The sequence below is a fragment of the Oreochromis aureus genome, linkage group 7 (assembly GCF_013358895.1).
Source record: "Oreochromis aureus strain Israel breed Guangdong linkage group 7, ZZ_aureus, whole genome shotgun sequence".
In the NCBI taxonomy this organism is placed as follows: domain Eukaryota; kingdom Metazoa; phylum Chordata; class Actinopteri; order Cichliformes; family Cichlidae; genus Oreochromis; species Oreochromis aureus.
Window position 1 is genome coordinate 31,691,280 of NC_052948.1, and position 18,954 is coordinate 31,710,233.

Genomic DNA, 18,954 nt, shown 5'->3' on the forward strand with positions numbered 1-18,954 from the left:
TCTCACAGAAACATCCAGAGTAGAGATACTTATACGTAGCTGGAGTTTTGCACTGATGCATACACAAAGCTGGAGCTCTTCAGCGATGCACAGATACAGGTGGAGTTCTTTACAGATATACAGTCTAACATGGCGTTGCAGTGTGACAGTCAGAAGTTGATAAGCCAAGACCCTGAGGGCTGAGGTAGAAACTAAACCCATTACTGTTCTGCCAAGGTCGTCAACAGTGACACACAGGCACACCTACACCCGCACGCACACACTGTCTGTCTGTCTTGTCATGGCAGCAGCCTGCTGGAGAGGCTTCTTCTTCTTCTTTTTCTTTTTTTTTTTTTTTTACGAGAGCTTTAAAAAATGGCTCGTTAACGGCGGGATCCTCGTTAATATACTGCCTCGTCCTCGCCTCGCCGCCCGCACACTGCAGAGGCAGAACTGATCCCTAACCAACCGCCATGCTGCCATTTAATCAACGACTGGAGGACCGCAGAGACAGGGAGACAGCGAGAGAGATGATGGGATGGATAAGAGGATAGTGGGAGAAAAAAGAATGGAGAGGAAGGAGGAAGTAAATACATAAGAGACAAAGTAATGGGAAGAGAGAAGGGAAGAAGGAATAGAAAGTTAGAGCAGGAGAAAGGAAGGAGGAAAAACACTAAGGGAAGGTAAGAGGGAGTGCAAAAAAATGTCGAAAGGATGAAGAAATGTGAGAATACAGAACAGGACTTTCGAGAGAAAGGAGGAGAAAAGAGAGAAGAGTGCAGTGGGGGTGGAGGAGGAGGCGTGTCCTTCATCCTCATCAGTATTCTGTCCTGACTGGAGCTTTATTGTGATGCTGGACGACCAGTTTAACCACGACACTGCCTGGTGCAGCTCGCCCTGCAGCTCCAAACACCTCCTCGATCAATCTCTCTCTCTCTCTCTCTTTCGTTCTCTCTCGTCAAGTCTCACTCTCTCTCTCTCTCTCGGCCTGCAGCTGTACATCTCTCTTCAACAGCGACGCATCAGATGTCACTGTTGATTCTCTCGTTTACACTGCAGATGCAACAGGATGAGCCTGTGTCGGGGGGGGTTCTTTTTTTTCATTCTGCAATATTTCCAACTCAGTTTCTTGGACTCTACCAGAGTAGCTCTGCATTAATTACAGTTCAAAATAATCCTTCTTTATCTTATGCAAGACTTTGGTGCTGCACCTTCGTTCACCCTTTATCTGAAACAAGTTTCTTTTCCTCTCTTTTCCTCTACTTGCCTCTGATTGGCTATCTCTTAGGAATGTAGAGATTTAAGCAGCAGGTGGGTGGGGCTGCCTGAGATGACCATATTAGGGTATACTTTCTCAATGACATGACAAAAACTGTCAAACCAAGTGTTTAGAACAGTTTGAAGTTTCTGTCTCACAGGAATTACTTCTAAATATTTTAAACTTGTTTAATTTTAGCATTGAATCTTTGTAACAAAATGTAAAACTTTAATCTTATTTTCATAGCTTTGTCCATGTATGTAAAAAAAAACAAAACATTAGTTTCCAACTGAACTTTTTTAATGCTGTAAATGTCAACACTATTCCCTTACTGAAAGAAACTGGTCTCTATACTGGTTCTATATAAATCCACATATCACAAATCTACTAATCCAGTCCCTAAAAGGTATTTGGAAACGTAAGCCACACTTAAGTCATTACTGTAAAAACAAATTTAGTCAGCGTACCTTATATTTGGTGCTGTTTGGAGACCTTTCAATGTTGGCAAAGCTGTATGTTGAAAGCTGGATGTCTGGAGAGCAGTTATTGTTAGTGACTAGGTCAGACGTAGCAGCAAAAGGAGGAGCAGAGGTGGAGGCAGGTTGTAGTGTGGCTTGCAGATGCATACCAATTGTGTACCAGAAATCCTCTACTTCCTGTCAGCTCTTCCTTTAAAAAAAAACATTTTTATGCTAGCTATGTGGCATAAAAATATCGATCTGTAGCACTGTCATATGAAAATGTAAGCTCTAGATTTGTTTGTTCTACAAAGAGATCTACTTTTATCTTACTGTAAGGCTTATTTCTTTCAGCAGTGGACACTTTTCTCTCTTTTTCTGTGTGTGTCTGTTATTTATTTCATGACTCATGCACAGCTACTCTAATAGAGTCCAAAAAAGATGAAATTATGTGTCTGGAAATGAGCATAATAAGTATTTTTCCATGTATCACATGGATTTAATCATTTCATTAAATTAATAATTTGAAGCACTCTTGTTCTTGTTACTTTAAACGGGGCTGCAAGAGAAGACTTTATACATTCAAACAAGACCAATGCTGGGTATATGGTTGAAATTACATGGATTCAGTAGAATCACTACTGATTAGTGTGTCGGTATAAGTAATGGGTGTAGTTTTGTGGTAGCCAGCAGACTTCCCACTTAAATCTATAGCCCAGTTTGACCCCTCGTGAAGTCCAGATAGTGTAGGTGGAATTTGAGGACTGTTAATGTGAAGCCTGAGGAGACAATGCAGTCTGAGCAGATGTAAAGTTCAAAATGGTTTGTTCGAGTTACAAATCTGTGTGTGTGGGTGTCAGACAGTAAGTGTGCTCGGTGAAAAGATGTTCGAATCATTAAAAAAAATAAAAATACTGCAGAAGGACAGACAAAGATCAGCTTTCTCTCGTCTTATTGTCTAGAAGTAAGTGTGAATAGAATGAGAAGAAGAAAAGCACTCTGAACTGGAGCTTACTGTCCTCTATTTTCACAGTAAAGTGAAGCAATAAAGTTGTTCTCATATTTTTTTGGCATCATTTAACTTTTCCATATTCCATATTTCCGATCTCAGTCATCAACATTTTGGCCAGTACCAAACCTGAAAAAAACACTGAAATTTTCCCGCATTACAAATGCTCATTTTTAGCTGCCCTGCAGGCTGTTTTGCTCATTAAATGAAAAAGACTAAAAATAACATTTCAGTTCAAATTCGTGTCAGCGGCTTTGCAGTGAACCAGTAAACAGCTCAACTTAACTCTACTGTGGGTGTGTTTGTGTGTATTTTAAATGATCTGCATCACTGTGTTTCTGCTTTCAGTAGGTTTGGCTGTCTGTAGATCAGAGGTCACAGAGCTGAAACCAGCAGAGTTGCTTTTATTTTATTCACTCTTTAGTTCGTTGTGTTTACCTCAGCTCGTTCCAGCTCTCTGTTAGCATCTGTTAACGCCTTTTATTCACATCCTACTGCCTTCAGGTGCTCTCCCATTTTTCTGGTTCAGAAGTCACATTCACTGAGGTATTCAGCCTGCATCTCCAGCTCCACTACTGACTTTTCTTATCTTTAGATTTACAAGTTACTAAAAGAGTATCTGTTCAGGGAGAGTGTAACCCTGTAAATGTCCTCCAAACACCTCACATGTAAGAAATGTGTTGTTGTGAAAGCGGACACACACATAATGCTACAGTTTCCTGAAGAGAACAACTAAGAGGATACAGTCAATGAAAATGTGGATGTACTTCACTGAGTGTACCCTCAGTGAAGTACATCCACATGTATTTTGTATACCCGTACAGTATACAAGCGTAATGAGCCTGGGGAACACAGCTAACTGATGGAAGTGCTAAAAATAATCCACTTGAAATGTAATCTGGTGGTAGTCCATTGCTTTGAAACACCAGGAACTGAGTAACATATTGTGAGAAGTGTTCTTGTAGGTTTACTTGTGGTGAATGATGCCATGACTAGAATTCACCAGTGTTCCCCTAAACATATCACACGTGGGTAGCTGGCAGTGTCATGAAATGTTTTTTTTAGCAATTACATTAAAACTACTGATCAGTATGTCTTCAAATTCAGCATTGTACTTAATTGGGTTCCTACCAAGTTTGATGTAGACGGGATTGTTGGCTGTACAGATAGGCAAAGGACAAACACACACACACACACACACACACACACACACACACACACACACACACACACACACAACGATTCCTTGATTTTGGAGAGAGTCCCAGTAATTCAATGACAAATAGGTGATTCACAAAATGGAGAAATTTGGGCAAAATCAGGTACATTTTTTAAACACAGTGTGTTTAATTTCTGTTCCTGAAACATTTCTTAAAGCATCTGAAGGTAGTGCAAGCTCTCTGGTTTGCTGGAACCACAGATCCACATAAATGACTTATTATTTGTTTAAATATGCAGAAGGCTCAGGATGGCTGGATTTCATTCACACAGGTACTTTTTTATAAGACCTGTTTTTCCTCAGTTTCTTCAATTAAAAAAAAAAAAGTGTCACTGGCCATTGGTTCTGTCTATTATAGTAACTGTGGGTTACTCACCAAAATGGGTTTGGGCCTGTAAGCCCCACCCCTTTGTGGGTCTGTGGATCCACTTGCTGTTTAGAATAATGTCTTTAATCTCTCTTTGTCTTCTTAATCTTTGTCTTTTTTCTCTCCTTTTCTCCTCTTTTTCACTTCCTCATCCACCACTCTTCCTTTTCCTCTCAAACAAACATGGCTGCCTGCTGCATGTCACTTCCAAACTTGCATGTCATCTTATCTATTTATTATTTATGTATTTATATATTTGTCTTCAATATGTTTCCATATATAAACGTCATTATTGCACTTCCATTGCTTTGTATGACTTCATTAAATGCTCCCAAACACCTTGGTTACCGCTAACCCCCCTCAAAGACCCCATTGACCCATCTGAGGATGACCTCTTCCACCTCTTTGATAAATACCCCACTCCCATGCCAGACACCAGCACTCCCATGATCCCCCCAGTGGGGGTCCAAGCTGTGGCTCTGTCCTCGGATTCAGTCCGTGTCTCCTGGGCCGACAACTCTATGACCAAGAACCAGAAGTCATCAGAAGTTCGTTACTACTCCGTCAAGTGGAAGACAAGCTACTCCACCAGTGGAAAGTACAAGGTAAATGACAGACTCTCATGTATGCTCTGGGTGTTGACATTACATTTGAGGACTTTTACTCTCAGACTTTTATTTTGAAAGTGAAATAAAACCTTTGATTGTGATTGGAGCGATTAAGTAATTAATAATAATGTTTAAAAATGAAACTATAAAAAAGCAAATGATCTAATTTTCAAACAGATATCTTTAGTACCACATAGTAATTTTGAATCAACAGTAGGGCCAAGAAAATTACTTTTGGATTTGTGTATATCTCAATTTCAGACTGATTATTATCTTGTCGCTGTGAAGTGCAAATAAGTAGTGGCTTCCACTTCAAAAGAAAATGAGCTTTTAGCAAGACATGTATTTTAAACTAATCCTGCAAAATAAACAAAACAGATTAAATACATTTTTTGAAAGCTTGGATTTAACTTAGGACTTACTTGGCTGTTATGCTGAGGCTCAAAGGTATGGGGCATACTTAGCTGACTTCAGTATTTCCTTGGGGGATTGACTTGGGCCTTTAGGACCTGACTTAGGAAACAAAGGTCATTAGAGATAATTTTGAGGATTTGACAGAAAATTTTGTCATGAGACTTGATTGCATGGATCTGACTTTTGTATTCTTCACTTGGAACCTGTCGATCCTTGTAGTTCAGCTTGGACAAGACTTACTTGTATTGGGTTAGGGTTAGTTCGGCAATCTTAACATTGTGCTTAACTTACCATCTACTGGTCCAGATTTACTAGATTTACTTTACCTCTTAATTAATGCCTTCTCAATTATTTAAAATTCTGGGACTACTCTTTACTCCTGATTTGTCTTATAACTTAGTTTGTTGATCCAAACTTGGAATTTGACATGAGGTTTAACATGGAGTTGGCAGTATCTTGACATTTTGCTTCCCTTAGCATCTACTCATTATGTAAAGCCTTATGATGCTATGTTAGAAGCAAAGATTGAAGTTAATATTGGGACTTTTCTTAACTTGGGCTTGACTTTGGATTTGTTTGTCCCACCTTAGGACGTGACTCTGGAGTTCATACAATTCGAGTCTTGCATGTAACTTACAACAACAATGAAACAATTACATATTTAGCCACATTTGCTCTTTTAGCTGTAGTCACAAATTCAAACGATGTTGAATACACATTTATTATTTACCCTAATTTCGAATATACCTTATCAGTATTTCTCCAGAATGAGCAGTCTCACAACTGCATCTCCACCCCCTGCTGCTGTTTATTTATCAGCTTACAGGAATTAAAGTTCATACCTTTCATCTCCATCTCCATTCATTCACTTACATTTTTACAAGTGCCCCATCTGTTGCTGCTGCTCAGTACCAGCAAGAATAATCATGCGCACCCCTCTTGGAGAATGGAGTCGTCTTACAAACCAAAGTTTATAAATACTTTTATACACTTTTGAAGCTTTTATTGATATATAAAAAACATCTCTCAGCTGGCAGAAAGAACTTAAAATTTTAGGCAGTACTGTTGCAGTGAAGTAGTAAAAACACAAGGCTTGTATCATTAATGGTGGTCTGAAAGCAAGATAAAAAAAAAAAAATCCTTGTTCGATTTTGGGTTACTGAGTTTCCTTGGGAAACCAAACTCTTGAGAACTTGTAAGGGTAAAAAAGACCTTGGAAAAAATAATCTGAACTGTGCTCCCAAAACAATATAAAAAGGAAATCTATACAAGGGCAGACTCCATTGTTCTTAATAAAGAAGTAGACAAAGAGAAAGTGAGCAACATCTTTGCTTCTACTTCCCTCTCATCACACATCAAAGTTTGGGGAATAGACACCATCAACGTTTAATAAAACTCTAAAGTTGTTGTTAGTTGTGTATGTTTAAACCCTTGAGCTCCACAATAATAATGATAAGTAACCCTGACCTCAGGGCTGGACTGGGACAAAAAATCGGCCCTGGCATTTTTGATCCAGGCGGCCCACCATGATCACTCCCACAGCATAAGGGTTTAGGGCTAGGCATGTGATTTATTTATTTATTTATTTTATTTTATCCCTTGATTGTATTTGCTGTATATTTTATCTTATAATAGCAGCTTTATTCTTGTATCCTTTAGTTTAACATAAAGCCATCTGAGCTTCCAAATAATGTCATGTGTCCAGTCTGCAGACACCACGGCCCTTAGCCACACGGTCACTGGCCTCAAACCAAACACCATGTACGAGTTTGCTGTTATGGTCACCAAAGGCCGCAAGTCCAGCACCTGGAGTATGACAGCGCATGCTACAACATATGAAGCAGGTAAGTCTCACAGCTTCTGTCCTTTGTGCGGATCCCATAAACATAACACTGACAGTAGGTCTGACTCTAACTTTAAGCTGAACCTATTTCTGACCCAAACGCAAGACCTCTCAAACAGGCCTTTAACCACATAATACTCAGGGAAGCGCTAAGGATTCTCATCACAGACAACCAACAGGTGCTCACATTCAACTGCAAGTGCACAAACTGTAGCTGTGCCAGATAGAGACAGAGCGCAGTTTGGCCACAGTTTTAGCACACCAGGAAATCTGAATTGTGTGAAGATGCTTTTTCACTTTCTGAAAGCTGCTTATTGGTAGGATAAAGGGGTCAAGTTGGTATAGCTCACTTTTTATAAGCTGGTAAAATTAAAAAACTGAACCTTATTGAAGATTGAAATTAGGCAGTAAGTTTATACAGCAAATATTTTGTCATGCATGAGTCAAATATGCAGATATTTTTAGATTCCTCTTTTCTATGCAGACATTAGCTTTCTACTACCTTTGTAAACCTATGAGAACTTATTCTAAAGGTATTTTATTAGTCTTCCAGTCCTTATTTCCACAACTTGTTTCAAGCTAGTGTAGAAGATTTTTTTACATGTTGCTTTTCACATACCTGTGACAAATCGCTTTAAAAAAAATAACCAAGAAGCAGGGTGCAAAACTAGATTTAAAGCAAAAATAATTTTGAAAATAATTTTCTGAAAATTTAAATTAGTTAAAGGTTTTTCAAGAACTGTGTTTCTCTGAGTACTGTTGGATGTCCTTGGTTTGAATCAACTTCATGCAAATGAAAAGCAGCCAACTATACATCTTATTGCCTTAAATGACTAGCTATGATGCCAGATTGCACTGCTGATTGCACAAACAGTGAATGAGAATGGTGAATATCCTGGTTTGAGGAGAATCATTTGTTTGTATTGTGAATCTTTGACTGACATTTATTCATTCATTGTGCAGAAACTTTTGTTTCTATTGAAAGTAATATTTAGGAAAACAGGGCAGCTTCAGGAAGCATTGGTGCACCAAACAATGAGATGCATTACTCTATTTTCTTCCCCTCCCTGAACAGCAATTACTTTTAATAAGAAGTTTAACTATGGATAGAAATGATGTTTTGGTTCAGTGAACAGTCATCTAGAAACTCCACTCTCCCCCGCAACAACACAACAACTCGTCTGCAGCAATGAAACCCAACCGCAGACTGAAATCAAAATGTCAAGGTATCCCTTTCAGGATGTTTACAATCATGTTTGCCGGATTTGTCACCCAATTAAGCGTGAACAGCATTATGGCCTCGGTTCCCTGGGGCCTGTTGGAATACATTGACATTCAGAGTGAGCAGACGGACTGAGCCCACTCAGTCCCTGCAGTGATCCACTGGCTCTGGAGGCACACACTGACCATATTTTCACAACAATACACATGACCACTTTTTCAAAAGCAAAACAAAGTAAATACTACATTTACTGCAGTTCATACCATCTCTGTCTTACTGTGAAAAATAAGAAAGAAAATATGAGAAATATTTCTGTATATTAGAGTGTATCACATAATGGTATTGGTGTATTTAAAAACTATAGTCTCTTAGACACCAGAGGATGAACCCTGATGAACCTGAAGATGATCCTTGTGTCATAATTGCATTACTGTTATTAGCAACATCTCATTTATGTGGTCCTCACATGGATTTGCCTGAAATAAATGATATAAATAGCATTCAGAGGATTTTGCTGAAACTAATGGGTCACTAGCAAGCCACTCAAGGGTAGGATTAGATGGCCTTCATCTAAGACATAAGCATAGTTTCATATTTTCATATTTTACCTCTGAAATTATGTCTCTTACATGCATTTCAGTATGCCAAACTGGTAAAAGGTCAATATAATGGATGGATGTGAACATAACCAAAACCAGAAACTTGGCAGTTTGAGGCTTCTGCACAGTGTCTTGTTCCTTGAACTCTTCTGGAGAGAGATCTCTATTATTGTTGGATTTTATTTTATTGGATTTTATTATTGGATCTTCCTGATGTTGCTGTCTGCTGGGATCGCCACATCTGTCACAACTGAGGTCTTGTCAGCCCGTCAACCTATCTGGTTGGTTAGACAGCAGCTGTTTGTCTGTCTGGAACTCAAAGTCCCAAAGGACTGAAGTTCTGTTGTTCTCAACCACCTTTGATGGTTTCACCCATCAGGACTTTGGGACTTGTAGTCCATATGCAGCAAATGTTGCTGTACGCTATCCCAGCCACTTGGTTGTGCCTCTCAGTGTGCATGACCCTAGCTTGCATCGTGCTACTATATACTGGATCATCTCCAGAGCACTTCTGTACAGTCTGCAACCCGTGTTCATAAGGAAATGACCATCTTTTTCTAAACATTTATTCAGTGAATTGAACTCAGTTATCTTTCACATTTCAGTTAAATCTGAGACATCTGGCAAAGATGTCTTTTCAATGTGTTTTGTTTTAATTTTCAAAATGATCTTGATTTTTGCCAATAAAAAAATGCATAATTATAAGTCCTGTGGGTGATTGATTGCTTGGTGGTGCAATGAATAGGCGATTAAGCTTTCATACAGTGTATGCTACTTAGACTGCATTTGTTGCTCTGGACAGTTTTGCCTAAGAACAACAATAATCCTCTTTTTCTCTCTCTCCCCCTCTCTAATGAGCTATTATTTTTAGGAATCTGAAGCTTGTTTTTGATTAGTTGTGATGGAGGTCTCTGCTGAGCCGAAATGGCTTTGAGCTAATACTCCAGCAAGGGTTTATAATGTTCCTGAGCTCACTGGGTTGCTGTACCACACAAGAATTTAGCCTTTTGACAAATGTTGATGTGTTGCAGTGCTGCAGCCTCCCCTGGGTGCTGATAATCTAAAATACCATCCAAATCCTTCAAAATAAAAAAACAAAAACCAAAAAAAAAACACAAAATATGTCTGCCCACAAGAATTACTCATAGTTTTGAACAAATAAATAAATAATCTCACTACCTAAAGCAATGCTATGGTTAGGGTTTGAAAAAGTTTCAAGGATAAAATAATGGTGTGGAATGAAATATGTTTCCCTTTAACATTTTTGTCATTATATAAAATGTATAAATTATATTCTTAGCTGATTCGAAATCCAAAATGATGGTCTTTCTATTTGCAATCAGAAAGCCATGTTGCAACATTCTGTAGCTCCTTGCACAACATATTTTCTAACTCAGTTTTAGCTTTAACAATTTTAGTTAATATAGTTGTAACCTAAAGAAATGTTTAATGAGAATACTGATTTGAAATCCTTAATATGTAATATAAAGAAGAGCCACACAAGAAGGCTGTATCTGTTATTTGCAAAGGCCTGTGACGTATCCTCTTAATATCTCACATTCTTATGCTTATTCTTTGATGGTTTAATTTGTTTTAAAAAAAAAAGCATCACTCACCTCCAACTCAACAGCACTCAAATCAGATCAATGACAACACTTGAACAACCTGTGTAGCTGCTCAAGACCTTCAGGTCCTACTGACAGTAATTCTCTGAGAGTAACTCTGTCATTTCGAAGTCCTTGGTGTCACATTTAAATTGTGTTGTGTTTCTAAGTTAAAATTGTTATTTTGGTGATATTTATTATGGTGATCATCTTCAATAGTCAACAATTCAGTAGCATTGACTACAAACTGAAAATAGTTTTAATTATATCTGCTTTGAGTGCTGGAACCACTACTTTAACCAGCAGGTGTGTGCACAATGTATTTTCTCAAGGTCTTCCTCTATATTTATGATAAGTACAGGTTGTCACCATCACTAACAGGCTCAGCAGGAACTTGTAATTTCCTCCAGCTCGTCGTGTCAGATTTAACAAGCAGTTTCATTAGCCAGCTCTGGGGTGCAAGCTTTGAATCCTGTCCTGTTGTGAAACTTAAAAACTCGTCTTTAATCACATCTGTAACTCAGGAAGCACCCGCAGCCATCACACACTACAGCTCTGATAGGCTGCCACTTAGTTTCCATGGCGATGGTTGGAGGAGGACAACAAGCCAGAGTCTTTCTCGTGAGGCCGAGCGCTTGACATTTTCACAACAGAAACAACACAAAAGGGCAGTTCAGGAAAGTGTTGAAAATTACCTTCTGTACAATTTCCGCAAGTTCAAACACAGCAGAAAGTCACAACAAAGCCAAAGAGCAGCTGAACTGAGCTCATTATAGATTATTGTCCACTCTGGAACTTCTCACACAGACAGAAGTTGTGCAAATGTTGAGACTAAACAGTGAAAGGGAAAAGGCATCTTTGTATGTCATTGCGTGACTGTCTGATCCAACCATCCATTTAACAACCAAGTATACAAATAGATAAAGTGTCAATCAAATGTCCAAAGTCACAAGAGTTTACATTATTAAACAAGAGCTAGGAAGGGGCTTTGTAGAACTCAAACAATTGATTCTCCCAACAGAAATTTAGTTGTATTTTTCAATAGGCTTTTGGACTAATGGACAAAATAAGTCTCAAAGGAAATAAAATCTTTTATTATTTACCCATTTATTCAGCAAGATAATTAATTCAGTTCAATTTAATTTATATAGCGTCACTTCACAACAACAGCCAGCTCTAGGGACTTGAGATTGTAAAGTACAGACCCTAGAGAGAAAACCACCGGTTACAGGACCTCTTATGACCAAGTACTTGGTGACAGTGAGAAGGAAAAACTCCCTTTTAACAGGAAGTGGGGTGTCATCTGCCGTGACAGGTTGGGGTGAAAATTGTCATGAATTTACTGTATTTTTATTATATTCAAAGAATAAATTCGCCTCATGCTACACTATCAACCGACTACACTACATAAATGACTTTAATATAATCACCATTAACCTCCTCTGTTTAACATGTTACAGACAATTAGCCACCTGTTAGCAAATGCCTTCTCTAGCCAAAAAGCTCTTCAGGTTTTACGAGTCTTTCCTGTGACACTCCACGTTTGAGCAGGGTTTGGTTGTTAAATGTAAGTAAGAAGTGTGAAGTGTGTAACAAATGAAAAGAAATCATGGAGTGATATCGGTTCCATTAAAAACTGCCTACTTCTCAGATTGTCTATGCCCAGTTTCATTTGTGTTGTAACACCTCCAAACACTGTAACCTCTCTGCTAACTGCCTTTGTTTTGTTGACAGCTCCTAGCTCTGCCCCCAAAGATTTAACAGTGATAAGCCGTGAAGGACGACCCCGTGCCATTTTGATCAGCTGGCAACCGCCTATGGAGGCCAACGGGCGAATCACAGGTGAGTCTTTGTACATATACACACAGGTGTACCGATGTAGTTTTCTGTAATAACACATACTGTTGATTGTAGTTGCAGAGATAGTTACATTTCTGATTATTTTTTTCAGCTTAAGGTTCATCAGTTAGTCTGAAGGTAGAAAACATCAACACGCTGTTCAGGACTACATGAATCCAGCTCCTTTGTGTATCCAAACGCACACACCTAACACAATATCTTCCATTGTTCCATCTCTCTTCCTCTGGGCGATCAGCTCGGCTGTAAACCCGTCTGTTTTAACGAGCTCCACTGTTCCTGCAGCGTCCCCGAGGACGAATCAAACGCTCCCTGCAGGCATAACAGCACAACACAGCCTTACACTCAGAAACACAGATCGCATATTTTTAAACCCTCTACTTGTTTCTGTTTTACATCCTAAATGTTTTGTGTTTTCCTAAATGTTTTTAAGATTTGCTTCTAAATGGCATGTACCCAAACATTCCAGGTATCAGATCGTAGTTCTCTGATTTTTCACCATAATTATTCATATTTTGCATCACCTTTCTGCGACGCACTTGCAAAAAAAAAAATTCACGAATGCCGTTAACCTGTTAGAATTATGGGTCCAGTTGCAGTTGAGATCACATCCACCTGTTCTAACAGAAGAACTGTTATGTATGCAAAAGGCTTGTTTTTATATGACACTGTTCTATCTTCGGAAACTGTTTTTTAGCATCTAACTCAAATGTAACCTAACTCTACCCCCAAGTGGTTCACCAGTAGATGTTCATAGATTAAAAAGATGACTATTTTTTTTAAAAACATGTATTACTACTCATATAATTACAACTCGTTTGACAGGTTACATTCTGTATTACACACTGGATAAGAACATGCCGATAGACGACTGGGTGATGGAGGCAATTAGTGGCGACCGGCTAACCCATCAGGTTGTGGATCTGAACCTCGACACTGTTTACTACTTCAGGATTCAAGCCAAAAATGCCAAAGGAGTCGGCCCTCTATCCGAGGCCATCCACTTCAGGACAGCCAAAGGTGCATCCGAGTGTGTGTGACTGAACATCCGTTCCTGCTTTACCTGCAAATGTATTCCTTTGTTTCATATTTTATAAATTTGCTCACACTCTCTGTTGCTTTTTCAGTGGAGCATCCAGACAAGATGGCCAACGATCAAGGTAAGCTTTTTCATCTTCAAAGTGGTTTCTCATCAGACTGTCTGACTTCAAGGCAAATCATGTCTGAAGGTCTGAATCATCCTCAATCTCCAGTAAACAGTCATTTTAACTTTCATCTGAGCAGTTATTTTTCATTTTGAGTTCAATCTCAAAATTATACTCGTGTTATTTGATCTTCAAATCATGTTTTGATTACGATTAATCTTCGTCTCTCACAAGTTTATTTAAGTTTTATTTGTCTGTCTTTGCAACAAGTGGTAAAATATTACATACTCCTGAAATTGTGGCATGTCATTCAATTGAACTGAAAACCCGATTCACAGAGTTCAAAGATATAGAGCTGAACTCACAAACTCTACACTGACAGAGACTTTATAAGCTTTTCAGGATGAGGCTCAGACTGTACATGCATGTAGCCATTGTGACATCACTAACTGGTTTCCAGGCTTTGTACTTTTAAGTATCAGTGTTAACATTTTCCTGGCTTTCGGTTAACACATGAGCATGTATTTATACAGTGAAACTAGCTAGAATAATAAATAATAAACATATTTATATAACACCTTTCAAAACAAACTAATAAGGTGCTTTGAAGACAAGATAGAAAAAAAACTCCCAATGATAATACGTTTAAAAATATAAAGGTGAAACAACGTTAGGTAGGGAGGTAATAGCAGTGCTAGGAAATTAAAAGTGAGGAATGAAGATAATTAAAAATGGAAAACAGGTCAATTAAAACAAAATATGAAATAATTAAAGTGATTACTTGGAAAAGATGATGATAAAGAACACAACAAAACTCAAAATGGAGGCACGGTAAAGGTCAGCTTATAGAGAGAGAGAGAGAGAGTATGCATAGTGTGCAAACCGCTACCAAACAGCCATTGGTGGTGTGTGAGAGGCAGATGTTGTCCAAGATAAGGACAATGTTGGATAATACCTCCCACCCACTCCATGACACGCTGGCTAGTCACAGGAGCGTTCAGTGAGAAACTGAGATTACCAAAAAGCACCACTGACCAACACAGGAAATCATTCCTACCTGTGGCCATCTCCCTGTACAACTCCTCCATCTAACACAGTGTGAACACTGCAATAGTTACATCCTTTTTACACACACTCTTTTCTACTCTGTAATATTCTTTTCAGTTTTCTTGATATTTATTTATAATCACCTCTGTTAATCCTTGATATTTAGAACTGAGTGATCTGTATATATTAGTGCTATTTCTTAAATGTGTAAAATCTGTAACATATTGTATTGTTTGGAGTTTAGTCTGTAACTGTTACTATTTTTAGAATTTCTTCTTGGAGCAACTGTAACCCACATAATTTCCTTAGGGATTAATAAAGTATTCTGATTCTGATTGTTTCAGGATGACCTGCCATTATCCAATGACACATCTGCTTACCTGTATCTTTTGCTCGTTTCTCCTCCGCTTCTTTTCTCTTTTTTCTAAACTGAGCACCTGATGGTTTTGAACTTTTCTTGTCCATCTTCCATTGGTTTTAATTTTGCACTCCAGTATGAACACCCATCCCCCAACCAGAGGATCACCACAACATAACCTAACAGACCTACACCTTAGTTCACAGATTAACTTTGTCTAGGGTTTATTTCTGGGATTTTGCACAACCCAGGATTCAAATCATGAATACATAATGGGCTTGGATTTACAACATTATGAATGAAATGTGCTCTATTTGGAAGCAGCAGGTCTCCCTCCCCTTTCGACGGGTTGTGTGTGAGACTTTAAATCATCAAACTGTAAATTATAAATTTTAAATTGTTATTGATCCCTTTACCCCGAGTCCTAAAGTGTAGATTTATTTTCTTACTCTTCTTATATTTATTGTTTGTTTACTTGCACTGCTGTAACTGGAGGCTCGTCGTCTCGTCTCTCTATATACTGGACTGTATATAGCAATAAAGTTTACTTTGACTTCAGCAGCGCGCAGGCGCACCGAGGGCTCTCGCGCTCACTTTTCGCGTATAGAATTTCGAAAAAACATCGGTGCAAATTATAAGTCTGTATCATGATGTCTGGTGTTTTCATGTTTGTTGTTTTGTTTTTATTTTCTTTTATTTTGCGAGTTGGTTATTAGATGCTGCTCCAGAAAGCCAGAGAATCCCCCGCCACCCCGCCCTCTCCTCTCTGTGCCGCAAGCAGCAGGCGCACCTCGCAAACGAGGGCGCCCTTACTCCCAGCAAATGGGCGATAGAAAACCGATTGATGCCTATGACATTCCCAATATGCGCTGGCTGATGTCGGGGAAGCATGAGTACGAGCAAAAAAAATTATTATTTTTTTTTGCCAATGTCTGCGATGCCACGGGCAACCGCCCATGTCGCCCGTATCAAAAACCGCTACTGTATAGATATTTGAACAAGATGGTAGACTGTTAATAATGCAAACAAGCTATTCATAAACTGTACTGGTACAAGGCACACAAAAAGAAATATAAGAGTTAATGAGGAACAGGCCAATAAAATTCTAGAATTATAGGCTACTCACCAAAACTAAAGCACAGATTTCTTGGAGAGTCTGTTAGTGTAATTAACTGCAGAGCAAGCCTTATTATTTGTCAAATGATTCCACTAAAGAGGCTCCAAAAGGGCACAAACAGCATAAACACGGCTGAGAAAGTCTAGTTCAGTGAACTGAAAAATCAGTTCAGTGAAAAAAAATCACTTGCAGTTGTTATGATTGAGTAAGCTGTTTGTAGAGTTCAAAGACATGCTGTAAGCATGTTGATTTCTCTTGTTGGACATTTTAACATGGGAGTCTTTGTGGACTGACCTATTTTTAGAGTCAGCGTCAAGTGGTGACAAGTTGAACTGCTTTTTTTGGCACTTCTTCTCAAAGCACTGCTTCCCATTATGTTTCTAGAAACTGTAAGAACATCTAGTCAGCATGCAGTCTGAGTGCAAAATGCTAATGTGGTACTACAAGGTCATTAAAATATGATAGGGTTTGATCATTGAGTCCTTTATATGTGAGGAGGACTTTAAGTTCTGCATTTAACACTAAATTAAGGACTGTTAATGTTTTTGGGTTTGCTCATGGACGAGCTCATCAGCATCACTCAGACATAGCATGTTTGTAATTCTGAGAAGACTTTACACATCACAGAATCGGGGCTAAAGATTTTTTTATGCATGAGATATTATGGAAAAATTTAAGTATGTGTATCATGTCTTTGCATTCAAATGAATGAGGTCTATCTCCGCCAAGTGCCAATTTTATGTAAATTGCAGTAATCAGGCACTTAGGAGTTAAGAGTTGTCTCCGGGCAGTATTGCTTCAGCTCCTGTTTGTGTTGATGGCAACCAAATACCAAACAACAAAACTTTATTTTCCAACTGCAAGCAACTCTTCCATTCAGCTGAGGCAGTGTCTCTTCCTCCCGTTCTCCTTGAAGGGAGATCCCAGCATCCTAAGACTTGTGTGGACAAATCACTTAACAAAAGACAAACAGACTGCGAAGACAAATGTAAAAAGAGAAATTTACCCAATTTTCTTCATGTCTGAATTAATTTTTCACTGTAATCAAACAACCCCATCTTGAGCTGAATTAAAGTGTTTATTAAGTGTTGCGAAAAATAATTTTTCTTCTGAGAGCAAAATAAAAGCGGGAGAGAGGGGAGCTTTTATAATTATTAATCTAGACATATGAGAGGTGATGGGAAAGATGTGTTTACTACATTTAAGTTCATCAAATTAACTCAGGCATAATTAATGCGCTGTTCACAGGTTTCTATTCATCACCAGCAACAAACAGTAAGCAGAAGAGCACACGGTGTTAATGAATCTGCAAAACTTTTATTTCCAACACTAAACTTTGTTATCTCACTGCAGCCTGGAGAGCATTTCTTTATGTTGGATTTTATTTGTAATGAATGTTGGTATCAGTCCAAAACAGATTCTCAGAAACAAAGACAGCCACTGTGGCCCACTGGTCAGTCAAGTCCCATTCTCAAAGTTCAGACTCAGTGCTTTTTGCCTTTGTCATTATTAATTTAAAACCAGACATGATGAGCGAGGGGAGGATCTGACTGAAAAAGCTTACATCACATTGTTTGTGGTGTACATGATGAAGTCTCTTCTGCTTTATTCTTCTTTTTTAACATTATAGAGTTATATGGATGCTGAGGAAGGAGTAGCTAGAGAGATCGAGCTGGAAAGCATGTGCAGCAGGTTAGGGGGGGTCAAGGATAGAGATGGAAACGTATTGATGAGTGAAGAACGTGTGTTGGGATGCAAGGAGTACTTTGAGGAGCTGCTTGATGAAGAAAATGAAAAAGAGAGAACAGATGAAAGACAGTTATTGAATCATGAAGTGTAGCGTATTAGTAAGGAGAAAGAGAGGGCAGCTATGAAGAGGATGAAGAGTGGAAAATCTTGGTTGGTCCAGATGACACACCTGTGCAGTTATAGAGCTGTGTAGGAGACAGGGCAGTGGACATTTTAAACATATTCTTTAACACATAGAACATAGGTGATGTTCAGAGCTGTAGTAACTACAGAGGGATAGATTTGATGACTCATAACTTGAAGCTATGAGAAAGAACTGTTGAAGCTTGGTTAAGTAGTGAGGTGATGAAGCCATGCGACTTCATGCTTGTGAAAAATGTAGAAGGTCTGAAGACGTTGCACTGTGTCTTTTGGGGATTTGGAGAATGCAGATGATAGGGTGCTAAGAGAGGAACTGCATGAGGAAGTCAGGAGAGGCAGAGAAGTATTTAAAGGTGATACAGGACATGTACAAGGACAGTGCCACAGTGGTGAGGTGTGGTGTAGTGACAGATAGGTTCAAGGTGAGGGTGGGACTATATTAAGGATCTTCTCTGAGCCCCTTCTTGTTTGTTATGCTGATAGACATGAAAATGATCCATTTACTATATCCATTTACTCTTCATGCTATCATTCACCAACACAACTATTTTATCTTTTTGTCCACTGGGCAGGTGACCTGCAGAATCACGTCTGCCCCAGTTGGATACCTTCACACACACTGTGACGTCAGACACACTCACACTCGCTTCTGCTTAGAGCACAATTTCACTTCATTCGTCAACGATCCACACACCACGTGCTGCCCAATAAAAACTGAGAGGCAGCTCAGGTTGAGCATTTTGGACACAAAGTTCGAGAGACAAGGTTGAAATGGTTTGGACATGTGCAGAGGAGAAACATTGGGTATAGTACACAAAGGATTTTGGACAAGAACAAAACAAGAGAGAAAGAAAAAAGGCACACAGAAAACACCAACACCAAACACCAACTTCCTCCATGAGGACACGAAGACTGGAAACAGTCATCTGTTAAAATAAAATGTGAATATTCTTTCAGAAG

General features: G+C 38.8%; 1 protein-coding gene across 1 annotated transcript in view; it reads left to right on the forward strand.

The window, feature by feature from the left end:
• Positions 1-18,954, forward strand: part of dcc (DCC netrin 1 receptor) — a 339,659-nt gene that overhangs the window by 246,146 nt on the left and 74,559 nt on the right. The window contains exons 17-21 of the mRNA XM_039615624.1: positions 4,657-4,895; positions 7,018-7,156; positions 12,315-12,422; positions 13,263-13,457; positions 13,565-13,597. Coding sequence (XP_039471558.1) covers positions 4,657-4,895; positions 7,018-7,156; positions 12,315-12,422; positions 13,263-13,457; positions 13,565-13,597 — 714 coding nt within the window. The remainder of the gene's footprint in view (positions 1-4,656; positions 4,896-7,017; positions 7,157-12,314; positions 12,423-13,262; positions 13,458-13,564; positions 13,598-18,954) is intronic.